Source organism: Galeopterus variegatus, unplaced genomic scaffold, assembly GCF_000696425.1.
Source record: "Galeopterus variegatus unplaced genomic scaffold, G_variegatus-3.0.2 Scaffold1598, whole genome shotgun sequence".
Classification (NCBI taxonomy): domain Eukaryota; kingdom Metazoa; phylum Chordata; class Mammalia; order Dermoptera; family Cynocephalidae; genus Galeopterus; species Galeopterus variegatus.
Window position 1 is genome coordinate 104,007 of NW_007727709.1, and position 13,790 is coordinate 117,796.

The following is a 13,790-nucleotide window of genomic DNA, read 5'->3' on the forward strand; positions in this document are numbered from 1 at the left end:
CCAGTGAGGGAAAAGCAGCCCCAAGGCAAAGCAAAGGATGATAGCCATACGCATCACCTTGGGCTGAGAGGATTCCACATACCCTCTCTCATCCTAACCACCCAAAGCTCAGGAAACCACTTTTCCTTCTGCCCTTGCCCTTAGGGAAAGTCAATCCTCTCCCAGAATGCTCTATCATCTTAAGGGCCACCGGCCTCTGCAGCTGCCCACCACTCCTCCTATCCCACCTGCCGAATGACGCCAGGAGAAGGTGAACAGCAGGGGAGGAGGGGAGGTTAAGGCCGAGAAAAGGCCAGCTGGCAGCAGAGTGTGGCCTTAACACATCTCAGTCCCTAAAAACACAGACATTCTACCAGGCCCCCAACCCTGCAGCTATCTTGACTAAGAAGGAAGCTCAGGCTGATCTAGTTCAGGTAGCTGCCCCTGGCTCTGACCAAATCAGCACTGGGTCAGCCCACACCACCAGGTCCTGGGAGGTCTGCAGACCGAGGGCAGACTCTAGGTGCCCTCGGAAGCCAGACAACATCCTACAGATGGGCTAAGGCTGAGCCAGCAAGAGAGAAGCCCACCCGAGGAAAGAAAAGACTCTTGTCCCCAACCCCAAAGAGGGACACATATAAATCAAACCCAGCTCTCTTCTCTGCCCAGGATAGAGATGGAAGTGGGCGGGGAGCTCCCAGGGTGGGCCAGGGTGGTAGGGTCCAGGTGCCTGGTGGGTTCTGGGCACTGAGGGAGAAGGAGGCAGACTCTTCCTCTCCCTGTCCCACTTCCTACAAGCTACAGGGCCAGTGGAGACTCCAGAGCAGCAGAGGGGTCCTGGCCACAGCAGAGCGAGTCAATGGAGATGGAGACCCCCTGAGGAGAAAGACAGACTGAAAGAGGTCCCAGGAGCCCTCTCAACCAGAATCGCCTTAGGGAGGGCAGTGTGAGAAGCAGACCTGGGTGGGCAGGGAAGTCCCCAGGCCCCAGGAGGCCATGCCCTGCCCCTGAGAGCGTACTACTCAGGTGGGACCAGGGGAAGCTGCTCCACGCTCCTTGCTCACTTCGTCAGCAGTTCTGGGTGCTCCCCCCCATCCTCCCAGACTCCAATCTGGGGTGGGAGTCAGAGACCCCTGCACTTGCTGAGGGGGCATCTGGGTCACCCTGTCCCATGCAAGCCAATCAGTCAAGCTCCCAGGGGGGTCCCCACTGGTGTAATCAGCTGCGGCCCAGGGGACGGCATCTTTACAGTGCAACACTGAGGAAGATCTGGGGTCCCCCTTTTTTCTCTCAGCACCAATCGCAAGCTGGGCAGTGGAGGAGCCAGACACGGAAGCAAAAAGGCAAGAGGCTGGATTTTGAATTTTCTTTTTAATAAAAAGGCACCTATAAAACAGGTCAATACAGTACAGGCAGCACAGAGACCCCCGGAACAAGCCTAAAAATTGTTTCAAAATAAAAACCAAGAAGATGTCTTCACATATTGTATTTATATATTTATATTTATATATATATTTATATAATGGTACAAAATGGCTGGGGGTATGGCCATGGATGGAGGGAAATAGTAGGCTGGCCTGTGGAGTTCACCTTGGAAAGCAAGTGGCGGAAGTGGGAGGAGCTGGGGAGAGCACTGGGCCCTTTGCAGTCTGACCCCTCTCTCCTCAGGGCAGGAAACACAGAGTCAGACAGTTTGGGGAGTCTTGGGACAGGGTGGGGGGCTCGTGGGCACAGGGCCCAGGTAGAGGCAGGGCTGGCAAAGTGCCTGGCAGGATGGAGGGCAGGTGGCCCCCCAAACACAGAGGCCCCGACCAGGCCCCTGGAAGGTGCTGGGTGGGGGGGGCAGGAGCCTTCAGCCAGCCCCAGAGGAAGGAAGCGCTTGACCTGGCTGGCAGTGGACTGAGGACAGCACCAGACTGGAAGGTGGGGACGAATTCCCTTTGTGTTACAGCTGCCATGTGAGGCCAGGCCCTGTGGGTCAGGAAGGCTAGGACAGGGCCCTGGTAGAAGACATCCTGTCTAGAATGGCCCTTGGCCCTGGAGGCGGGGCGCAAAAGGCCTTGGCCAGGGAACTGCCCCGCCACCTCACAAGGCAGGAAAGGAAGTTAGAAAAGGAGAAGTTTTTTACTCCTGGGGCCAAGGAGGGCAAAACACCCAGTCGTGTATGGCTTCAGCTCTAACCAGAGGTGGGTGGGGAGCTCTTCTGGGAAGAGCAGGGGGCTGAGGGGGAGGCAGTGGCTGTGCCTGGGTGGGCACAGACAGAGCTGGCACATTGCCCTGAGAGCTGGGCAGAGGGACCTTGCCAGTGAGTGGGCGGCAGAGAGGAAGTGGCGGGATGCTTGAGGCTCTCCAGCACTCTCCCAATTCCATCCTCAGGGGCTGGAGGCTGGAGTAGGAGGCAGCCTGATTCGGCCAAACTCCATTCCTTCTCTCTTTGGTAAGTAGGTGGCAGCCTTTGGAGGTGACCTGGCCCAGGATTACTGCAGCGACCCCTTCCATCGCTCCACTCAAGGGGGGCACTCAGCCACTGCCTCTTCCTCCTTTCCTTCATCCCAGACTGGGGATGGAGGACTTCAAGTTCTGGCTAAGATGTAGCAGCAGGGGACACCTAGACATCAGCAGGAAGCCAGGGCCCCGTGTCACCGGTGTGGGCAAACACGCACACATGTGCTCGCATGTTCTCCCTGAATCACTCAGCAGCAGACAGGCTGCCGCCCTGGGGGTCTCAGCCCTGCTGGGGCTCACCAGGTGGAAACCTAGGTGGTCTGAGCTCAGTTTAGGTGGGGGGCATCTATGTCATTTTGCCATTTGGGGAGGGGACAGGAATGGTGTCCTTTATGGACCCAGAGACACTGCAGGTCCTTGGGTCCAGGGGAATGGAGGGGGCAATCATTTGAAAGGGGAAGGGTTTCTTTTATCCTTTTTTTTGTGTGACTTCTATCAAAACACAGAAATACAGCACACGCACAAACCGGCACAAAAGCGCAGCGCTCTATTTACAGCTACGGCTGGCACCTGCCCACCTGGCCAGCCGCCTGCAGGGGGGGGGGGGAGAGGGCGGTCAAGCCATATCAGCAGGGAGAGAAAATGAGGAAGGAAAAGACAGAAGGAAGAACATGTGGGACCAGAGAAACCAAGAGGAGGAAAAGTGGAGCTCGAGTGACCAAGAGATGAGGAGACAGCAGCAGAAAGGGGTACAGAGGGGAGACCTCTCCTCTCCTTCCTCTCTCCTCCAAAGATACAGGACTCCAAAAACATAGCTGAACTGCGGGGGGGAGAGGAGTGCAGAGAAAGAGGGAAAATAGAGGCTCCATAGGAACTGTGAGGAGTGGGGGAGGGTCAGTCCTGGTGGCCAAAATGGGACAAACCCCAATCCAAAATCCCCACCCCACTCTGCCACTTCCCCCTAAGCTGCCAGCACATCTGGTTTCCACAAATGCCATTCCCCACACAAGCCCCCTCCCACCCCTCTACCCCACCCCTTGACCCAGGCCATCCCAGCACTGGAGGGAAGGAACTTTTTAAAGGTTATCATATTTGCAACATCTGTAGTATTGCCCAGCTGCAGCCCCCAGTAGACAGCTAGAAGGGCAGGTTGGCCATGCTGCCCGGCGCCGGGAGGTAGCCCATCTGGCTGTCCAGAGACACGCTGCGCTGCCGCAGGGGGTGGGACACCATGATGTTCTGCTGGGGCGGGGGGCCCATGAGGGAGCCCTGTGGGGAGAGCATGTGCGGGGGCTGGCTGTAGACCTCGCCCCCCACGCCCCGTTGCTTCATCAGCATGAAATTCTGCTGGGTCATGAGGCCTTGTGGAGGGGACATGACCCCCTGGTGCAGGCCATGGGGTACCATGCCCTGTTGTGGGGGCACACCTGTCCTGCCCAGCAAGGACATCTGTCCGGGGTGGCACATGGACATGTTGAGCCCCCGCTGGACGCCCTGCTGGCCTGGGAGGTTGGGGGGCCGAGATGGGGTCTGCTCTGCCATCATGTTCTGCAGGTTCATGAGATGCAGATTGGGGGGTTGGGCCTTGGGGGGCTGGTTCTCGCTCTTGGGGAAGTACTGGAGGGTGCTGCTTGGCTTCTCAGAGGGGATGATCCTTGACAGGTCGAACTCAGGGATCCCCGTTGGGGTGGGCCGGATCACCTCGCTCAGCTCGGGGTCATTCAGCACTGAAGCCACCCCAGGGAGCACGCCTGCTGGGTATGCGTCGCCCATGCGCCCAGCCAAGCTTTTGCCCATCAGGTGCTGCTGGGGGGGCATGGGGCCTGGTGGCTGGCTGGGCAGGTCCTCTGGGGGCAGAGGCATGCCCGAAGGGTAGTGCTGCTGCAAGCCAGGCCCCCCGCCCCCACCCCCTGTGGGGGCCATGGCACCATGGGGCTGCTGCAGCCGAGGGGGGAAGGGCATCATCTGGGAGGAGCTGGGCACAGGGCCGCAGGGGGCATTCAGGGAGTCTGTGCCCCCTGGAGCCATTATCATTGAGTTTTGAGGGGGCCCTCCTGTCCCCTGCGCATTGGGGTGCAGTGGAATGTTGGAGCCCAGAGGGGTTGGGGAGGGCAACATGGTAGGTGGGGGCTCATGGGACAGGGGCTGCTGGCCTGGCAGGTTCATGCCCATGGGGCTCTGGGCAGCAGCTGAGTTTAGGTGCATCTGGTTGGGCTGGTTGTTGCTGATCCCTGTGGGGAAAAAGAACAAGGGGGTCAGGAACTGCACACCCAGCTGGGGGAGGGTGCAGAATCCAGTTCTTCCCCACTCACCAGCGAGGTGGTGCCAGGGGTGGGAGATTCCACCACTAGCCTTCTCTGGCTGCAAGGGAAGGGACTGGAGGCATTTAAGTTAAAAACCAAGAGATCAAGTTCTGGCCCAGTTTGTCATGAGCACATCACTGGGTATTGGAAAGACTACGGCTGGGTTTCACTAAATGGCTTCAGTGAGTGGGAACAGCACCCAGGGACCTCACGCTCCCACACCCAGGGCCCTGTAGAAGCACAGAATAGCCAGCACAACCACAGGGCAATCCCTGGCCCTGCCCACTCTCCCCATTCCCAGTGCCCACATCGGCTGTCCTCCCTGGGACCCCTGCCTGTCCTCGAACCTGGCCCGGAGCCCTGCGGTGGTGGTGGTGGGGGTAGCAGGGGCCGGTCGGGCAGCAGCTCATCATCTGAGGTGGCGATGGTCTTGATGGCATTGTGGTAGAGCGGGGTGGAGCTGGGCATGGCGTACTTGGACATCTGGGACATCATCAGTGACAGGGGGTTCTGGGAAGGCGTGGGGTCTGGGGAGGAGGTGAATGGTAGGCTGGGGTTCATGAGGCCGCTGGGAGGGTTGGTGGGAGGCGCCGAGGAGCTGCTCCGGGGACCACTAGGCGGGAGGGCACCTACAGAAGTGGGGAGACAGAAAGACAGCAGGGGGTGACTGGGAGGGGAAGAGGAATTTGGCTGCTTACACTGGGGGGTTTGGAAGAATCAACTCCTCACATCTCCATCAGACTCCTGCAGGTACACCCACATCCCCCTGAACATAGTCCACCCCCCCACCCCCGTTATCACCACAGTCCACCAGTCTTCAAGGGATTCTTGCAGTCTCAGGGACCCAGGCAATTGGAAGATCCCAAGTCCCAAGCAGGACCCTTCAAAATGCCTGGGAGATGAGCACAGTACTCCCTGAGAAAGCCCAACGTAGCTGCTACCATCTGCCCTGCAAGCAGAGCCACCTGCCTCTGGGCCCCTAGTGCAGATGTCTTTTATAACCCACTGTCCTGCCCCAGCATGAGACCACCTCAGAGACTCCCAATATTGGGATCCACTGCCCACTTGCCTGCCCACCTGACTCACCCTGTTCCATGTTGCCAAGGGTGGAGGAAGAGTTCATGTTGAGAGGCGGCTGCTTATTCTGGGACACCCCGGGGCTGGGCATGGCTGTCTTGGGTGAGGCGACCCAGCCTGGAGAAGGCACCGCCATGGAGGGAGACTTCAGCCTGCTGGGGGAGCCAGTGGGCGAACGGACACTGAGAGAGGAGCTGAGGACCTGGGGCGACTTAAGAGGTCCTGGCGGGTTGGCAGAAGGCAAGGGCACCATCTGTGAGGGAGTCTGGGGTGACTTGAGGTTGGCAGAGGGCGAGGTGACCAGGGGTGAGTGCACCTGGCTAAGCGTGGGCGACTTCAGGTGCCCCATGCCCGGCGAGCCCATCTGATTAATACTGATGGTGAGGTCTGAAGGCCGTCTGCCCAGCCCCCGGTTTGGGGCTGAATGCACGGTTCCAGAAGGATTGGACGCAGGGGTCAGAGGCATGTGGCTGAGCCGAGTAGTGCCCACATTCCCCATGGGCATTGAGCTCTGGTCAGGGCTGAACATGTCTTGGGTATTGCCCATATCCTGGGACATGGCTTGGTAGGGTCCCTGGCCCCCAGAGAATCCCTGCTGGCCCTGGTTGGAAAACTGTGAAGGCATAAGCATCTTCTGTGGGCCGCCCATCATGCTACTGCTGTTCTGGGCCCGAACCCGGGCCATCTCCTCAGGACTGAGGCCCTGGGGCCCCAACATGTCCCCAGGGCCCCGCATCTTCTGTGACATCAGCATCTGCTGCTGCGGGGTCATCTGCACATTCAGGTTCATGTTCATGTTCATGTTCACATTCATGTTCATGTTGAGGTTGCCTGGCCCCATGGGTGGGTCCACCTCCCTCAGCCCAGACTGCCCCATGGGGGGACTCAAGAGGCCCCGGCCTCCACCAAACTCCATGCCCATGGGTGTGCCTGCCAGGCCCTCACCACCGGCCATCTGCCCGGGGAACATGGCAGGATCCATCTGCCGGTGTGCCTGTATCATCCGCTCCATTTCCATGCTCTGCCCCATGCTGCTGCCTGCCATGCCCAGCGGGCGCTGCATGCCCATCGACCGCTTCTCCAGCAACTGGTGCCGCAACAGCTCCTCACGGACCCGAGGGGTCATGAATCGCTCCGCTTCACCCTGCCCACCTGGGTAGGGCACTGTATTCTGGGCAAAATTGCTGGGTCCCCCCATAGGAGGCAAGTCTTCGGTCCAGCCCATGCCTGGCCTCACAGGCCTCTGCATGGCATTCATGGGCACCTCCATGGGCATACTCTGGATGCTCCCAAACCCAGGCATGCGTTGCATCTGGTTGCCTGGGAAACGGGGACCGGGGAAGGGAGGTCCACCCCGGAGTTGCATGGGATCTTGGACATCCATGGGCCCCCGCAGCTGTGCACCCATTCCAGGTGGCCATTGATCCCCAGGCTTGCTGTGGTAGGGAGGGGGGGGCCCCCGCACCATCATGCCCCCCATGCCCATCATGTCCTGCAGCGGGCGGCCCCCGTGCAGCCCGATCTGCTCCTCCTTCCGCCGTTTCTCCTCATAGTACTCCTCCTGCAGCTTGCGCCAGGCCACCTGCTCAGGTGTCAGGCTATCCTGGCCCAGCCTCTGCATCATCATGTTCATCTGTTGTCCCATGTCCCCTCCCGCAGGGTGCCCAGGCACTTCGTGCTCCAGTGGGGGGCCCCCTAGGCTCTGTGTCTGCGAAATCATGGACTGTAAGGGCTCCTCATACTTCTTCAGCCCGCTGGGAGGGGCCGTGGAGGGTTGCTGGGGGGCAGGAGGGGCTTGTGCTGGTGGGCCCCCCTCACCTGCTCCTCCTGGGGGGCCTTTGAGGAAGGGTTCGGTCTCCCCACTGCGGAGCAGTAGCCGCTCTATGTCCCGCAGTGTCTGAAGGGAACGCTCTCGATGCTCCAGCTGCTCTTTGGACAGGCCTTCCGAGCCCACCAGGCTGCGCTGCCCATTTCCTGTTGGGGTAGGCTCCCCCAGCAGGGCAGAGCCAGGGGCACTGCTAGGGTCTCCTCCAGGAGGCAGAGGGTTGCTGGCGGTGGCAGCTGTTGGGGTGTTAGGGTGGGTGCCCCCAGTTCCACCGCCTGTGCTGGCACCTCCCACCGAGTTGGGGGCCAGGTCCTGATTGGTGTCCTCAGGAGGACCCTCTGGGGGCAAAGCAGGCGGGGCACTGCCAGGGGCGGGAGGTGGCGGCGGCGGCAGTGGAGGTGGCTGGGACTGTGGGGTGCCTGCTGATGGCGCGCTGAGGGGTAGCGGTTCAGGGGTAGGTGGCACTTTGGGAGCCTGCAAGGACAAACACAGTGTGAGACAGGTAAGGAGACATCCCGCCCAATCCGCTACTCACAGAGGCACCACGCCTGGGCCTGCACGGATGCCAGCACAACACCACTCACCTGGTCCAGCTTGGCTCGGGGCACGTTCTGCTGGTGGTAGGTGAGGATGGAGTCTGCTCGGCCCTGCAGCACTGCCTCCGCAGCCCTGCATCAGAGGGTCAGGTGCAGACAGCTCAGAGAGGTGGGCAGGAAGGAGCCCCCACCCTGACCACCTCATCCTGCCCCCCTGCACCCACTCCCTCAGGACCCCAGGCTGAGGGGTGCTGGGTAGACAGAGGCACTTACGTGTTTGCCAGATGGGTGGTGAAGACATACACGAACTGGGAGGGAGGCTTTCCGGGGACACCCCCGCCCCCACCCCCAGGGGCATCGGGCCGAAGGCCTGGCGGGGGGCCATGCGGGGGGCCTGGTGTGCTGCTCTCGCTGAGGGGCAGTTGGGCAGTTTGGCCAGGACCCAGCTGTGGGGCCGCCATGGCTGGGTCTGCTACATTACAATCTGCACAAGGAGAGAGGAGAGGGAAGGGGGTAAGCGCCTTGACGCAGGAAGGGACCCAGCTGGCATGTGCCCCAGGGTGTTCACTGCCCAGAGTGGGGTCATCTGTTGTACATTTCTCATGTTGTCACCAATCTGGCTTCTACATACATGTCCTAGACCACTCTTTACCCAGGATGGCAAGAGTATTGGCCACGTGGAGAGGAGGAAGAGAGAAAATGTGGCCCTTACCAGCAGACCCCCACGTGCCTGGCATCCCACTGGATATGTACAGCTGTGAGTCCTTCATCCCTGGGAGGAACATGTCACACACTCCACTTTACAGAGTTTACAGAGGAGGAAAGGAGCCTCAAAGGGATGAAGTAACTCACGCAAGGTTACTCAGCTAGTTACAGCAGAGCCGGGGATTGAACCCGGGGCAGGGACTTCAAAGCCCTGCTCTCAGCTCGGCTCTTAGCTCTCTCACTACTGTGTGCGTGCGCGCTTTATGAACGAGACACCTCATCCCACTAAGCCTCAGTTTCTTTATGTATAAAATGGAAACACTAACCCCCACCCTGCACAGGGCGCAGGTCAAAGAAATATAATTTTTTTTTTGTCTTTTGTCTTTTTTCCGTGTCCGGCAACGGATCGCAACCCTCAGTGTTGCCCCCGTACCGGACCGGGGACCGGCAACGGGATCGCAAGCCTCGGTGTTGCTCCCACGCCTCGCTCAGCCAGTGAGCAGGAGCCGGTCTGTATGTGGGATCCGAACCCTCGGACGGGAGCGCCGCCGCACTTCCCAAGCGGCGCACTATCCAGTGCGCCACCGGGCCGGCCCAAAGAAATATAATTTTAACGGTGAGTTCTAAACTATGTCATAAAGTAAAAAATCCACTTGAAAAACAGAAAAGGCTGATACACTGGGAACACACCCAGCATAGACCAGCCACTCTCAGCACCAAGAGAAATTTTGTTCCATGGTCACTAACTTGACTCTAAGTCTTTAGCCTAGAAAAGATCCACAATTGGTTGCCAATGGGTCTAGGTGAGTGGGTGGACCCTTTCCGTGCCAAGAAAAACAAGTCAAAGTGCGTGGCCTGCAGACGGTGGGTAACAGCACTCTCACTTAACAGAAGAAAAAGCGCCTGAAGCTGCCTTCCCGCACCAGACCAGCAGCCACCTTGCCACAGCCCTCGCCTTGCACTCCCCCTTGGATAGACCTCCTCGGACAGACCCACTCCATAACAGCCCTGCTCTGGACTCTGTCTCTCCAATTTTACATAGAACAGCAGAGCAGAAGTTTGCAGGGGACTTGAGAGCCGAGCTCAGTGTGTGAGGGCTGCCCTGGGGAGAGAGGGTAGACAGCAGTCCCCTTTATCGCAGTTTTGCTTTGCACAGTTACAGTTACCCAAAGTCAGCTGTGGTCCAAAAAAATTAAATGGAAAGTTCCAGAAATAAACAATTAATAATTTTTCAATTGTTTTACTTAAATTCATAAATAAGCTTATTTATATTTGTTCTATTTTATTATTGGTTATTGTTAATCTCTTATTCTGCATAATTTATAAATTTAGCTTTATCATAGGTATGTATTTATAGTAAAAAACACAGTATATACGATTTGGTACTACCCACAATTTCAGGCATCTGCTGGGGGTCTTGGAACATATCCCCCACATATAAGGAGGGACTGTTATGCTCAGAACACACAACCACTCTCCTGAGTACAAGCTATGGGGAGGGAGGCAGTGCATATTTCAATAAGGAACTTTCTAGTACAATGATAACAATAAAAAGTAGCACTATTCTGGGCTGGCCCGTGGCTCACTCGGGAGAGTGTGGTGCTGATAACACCAAGACCACGGGTTTGGATCCCTATATAGGGATGGCCGGTTAGCTCACTGGCTGAGCGTGGTGCTGACAACACCAAGTCAAGGGTTAAGATCCCCTTACCGGTCATCTTTAAAAAAAAAAAAAAAAAAAAAAAAGCTAGCACTATTCTGGGCTGGCTGGTTAGCTCCTTTGGTTAGAGCGTGGTACAGATAACACCAAAGTCCAGGGTTCAATCCTGTATCAACTCATTTACTCCTCATACCAGCCCTATGAAGTAAATATTATTTTTATTTATTTATTTTTTTTTAAAGATGACCGGTAAGGGGATCTTAACCCTTGACTTGGTGTTGTCAGCACCACGCTCAGCCAGTGAGCCAACCGGCCATCCCTATGTGGGATCCGAACCCGGGGCCTTGGTGTTATCAGCACCGCACTCTCCCGAGTGAGCCATGGACCGGCCCGTAAATATTATTTTTATAAAGGAGGAAATCAAGGCCCTTTCCCAAATTTACACAAATAACAAGTAGAGGACCTGGGATGTAAACGAAGGCAGTCTGATGGCAGAGCCCATGCCATCAACGTCTACGTTATACTGCTCCTCCATTAAGAACTCTTCAACAATCTAATGGCAGTACGACTAAAATAGTCACAGTGGTTGCCTTGGGTATAGGATGTTAGCAATTTCTTCTTTGTATTTCTCTGTGTCTTCCAAAGTTTCTACAAAGGTGTAGTTGAATGTTACAGGAATACATTGGAGGTAGCGGAGGCACCTGTCCCAGGAGGCAGTGAGGGGTTCTGTCACTGAAGGGTTCAGCCAGAGGCTCATGGACCACCAGTCAGTCCCATGGGGAGGGGGAGGAGACCTGGGACCGGATGGCCTTTGAAGTCCCAGCCAGCTGTAGAGGCTTTAGTGTTTGACCCCTGCACCACCTCCACAGACACGGGACGCTCATTCCCCAACTGTGCTGGCTGTCTCCTCCTCTGCAATAGGAACTATAATAACACCTATCTCACAGGGCTGGCATAAGTATTAAATAAAACAAAGTAGTGAAAGTAAAAATTTAAAACATTTAAAGAACAAAACAAAACAAAACCAAAAAACAAAGTAGCCAACATACTTTTTCCTTTCTTCTTTCTATGGTCCCTGATTTTGAGAAGTTCACAATTGAACATTCTCTGACTAGTTTCTTCTGCATTAGGTTGTCTCTCCCCACAAACAGATGAAAGCTTTGAAGGAAAAAATCAAATAAATGTGTTTGGGTTTCCCAAAGGCAGGGATTTTATCTGGTTCTCCCCCATCACTGATGGAAGACCTATGAGAGGAGGGGGCATTCACTCCTTGTTCTGGTGACACACCCTGAGCACTTGCCAGGAGTCAATCAGAGGTTAGGGAAGGGCGCCAGAGACACAGCCAAGTGTCAGCTCACACCCAGGCTTAACACGGCTTTGTGCAGCAGAGCCAACTGTCCGGCTCCCAGGGAGACTGTACCTTCACGGCCCTCCCTCCACTGACCAGTAGGTGGCAGCATAGGCCAAGAATTTCATAGGTAAAGGTGCTGGTGCTGTCCCCAGCATACGGGCCACCAATCTAGAGTTCACCTGAGTGAACCTCACCCCACTTCAGGTCCCTAGGGAGAGGGGGCCATTGAACATGTACAAGGCAGGGGCTTGGCTGTCACAGTGCAGGGAGGGACACAATATGAGAAGTAGGAGAGGAGAAAAGGAGCCTGGACACCTGGCCCTTTCTACTTTGTGCCCAGTCTCAGTCCTCTAAAGTCCTAGGTAAGAGGGAGGATCCCTCAGGGCAGTCATCCCCCAGGGGCACCACAGGCCACGGCATCCTGGCATCAATGGGCACTCACTGTGGGTGGCCCCAATGGGCTTGTCATCCTCCTCGCTGTCGGGTCCGGAGCACCATTCATCCCCGCTGTATGGCTGCTTCCGTTCCAGCACACAACGCCGCTTACTCCGAGGCGCCACCTCTGCCCAGGCAGGATGGAGGCAGGCAGGGGTAAGAGAGTGTCCAGAGGACCTGTCCTCCCACACCCAATGTCCCTCCCAACCCCATTCTCCAAGATGCCACACCACAGAGGGCACTGCCCAGGCGATGGGGGGCACTCTGCCAGCCCTTGGCCCCCACCACACCATTTGTTTCTGATTTCTCTCTACAGCCCTGGCTGCCTGTCTCCCCTCCCCACACCCCCAACACCAAGTACAGCATAATCCCCAACCACAACTGGTTCTAATTAAGGCTGGGGGAGGGAGGGGGAAGCTGCTGCTACTCTTCCAGACCCCAGTGACACCAGGAGACTCCTGGGAGGTGTATGGGTCTGCTCCTCACCCCCCGAGCAGCTCCCACTCCCCCTCTGGGCTCTGGTGGGAAAACAGAAGGGAAGTGAGACCAGAAGCCCCATCACTCTGTGTGGCCCCTCCATGGGTGGCACCCTGGTCGACCCTAATCCAGAATGACATGGTTGGTGGGTGTGATGGGGTAAGAGAAAGGTGCCCATGCATAAATGCTGGAGAGAAGTAGGGGATGAGTATTAAGCAAGGAGGGCAGAGAGATGGTCTCCCAGCAAGTTTTGGCCTTGGGCTGTGGAGTATGCTAGGGTCTTGGGATCAGAAAATGGGGTACCTTTGGCCTCTGAATCCAGGGATGGAGTCCCAGCCTCTCGCTGCTCTCCAGAGTCCACAGACACGCTCCGTTCCCTCTTCACCTTGCCTTTGAGCGAGCTGAAAGGGGGCACCCCTGCCTGGGGGTTCTTCAGACTTGAGTTGCTAGGTGAGATCTGGCTGGCCTTGGCCCCATGATTCCCCGCCCCCACGCCCTTGGAGCCCAGGTTGCAGGTGGGTCCTTGGTTCACATTCTGGTGCTGGGATTGTGCCCCGCCACTCCCCGTCTTGCCATGATTGGTCAATTTATTTTCTGGGTGCATTGGCTTGGCGGGGGCAGGGGGGCAGTGGCCGCGGGGGGACAGCGGCGGGCTCCCTGGAGCTTCTCTCCTCCTGGGGTGGGGTAACCTGGGAGAAGGTAGGAGAGATGTGAAAAGTTAATCTTGCTAGGGGCTATGCATGCCTGGATTTTAATTGTCCCATCTTGCCTCACCTAATGGTGGGGGAGGCTTAGTGGCATCTAAGACCACCAGCTACTCCCTACCTCCCTCCATTGCCCCTCAGATGATTGCTGATGTCCTTGTCCTCCTTGGGGAGTGGAGATGGGGCAACCTCCTTCACCCCCCAATTCAAATGTACACTAGGGCCTTGAGTTAGCAGAATCGGCCCACCCCCAGCCCCAACATCTGTTAGAGTGCAAGCTTCTGTGGCAACAC

General features: G+C 57.1%; 1 protein-coding gene across 1 annotated transcript; it reads right to left on the reverse strand.

Annotated features, from left to right (window-relative positions):
• Positions 1-1,331: 1,331 nt before the first annotated feature.
• Positions 1,332-13,476, reverse strand: BCL9L (B-cell CLL/lymphoma 9-like). The gene is made up of 7 exons (XM_008577890.1): positions 13,097-13,476; positions 12,324-12,443; positions 8,439-8,649; positions 8,214-8,298; positions 5,814-8,103; positions 5,075-5,356; positions 1,332-4,655 (listed from the first exon to the last, which is right to left on the reverse strand). Exons 1-7 carry the CDS (start codon positions 13,395-13,397, stop codon positions 3,562-3,564), a joined length of 4,383 nt encoding a protein of 1,460 aa, XP_008576112.1. The 5' UTR covers positions 13,398-13,476; the 3' UTR covers positions 1,332-3,561.
• Positions 13,477-13,790: the final 314 nt, after the last annotated feature.

Coding starts and splice junctions, on each gene's coding strand:
- BCL9L (XM_008577890.1), bottom strand. CDS start 13,397: ATGCACCCAGAAAATAAATTGACCAATCATGGCAAGACGGGGAGTGGC. Junction 5,357..5,813: donor CCTTGGCAACATGGAACAGG/GTGAGTCAGGTG, acceptor CCACTTCTGTAG/GTGCCCTCCCGCCTAGTGGT. Junction 4,656..5,074: donor ACCGCAGGGCTCCGGGCCAG/GTTCGAGGACAG, acceptor TTTTCCCCACAG/GGATCAGCAACAACCAGCCC.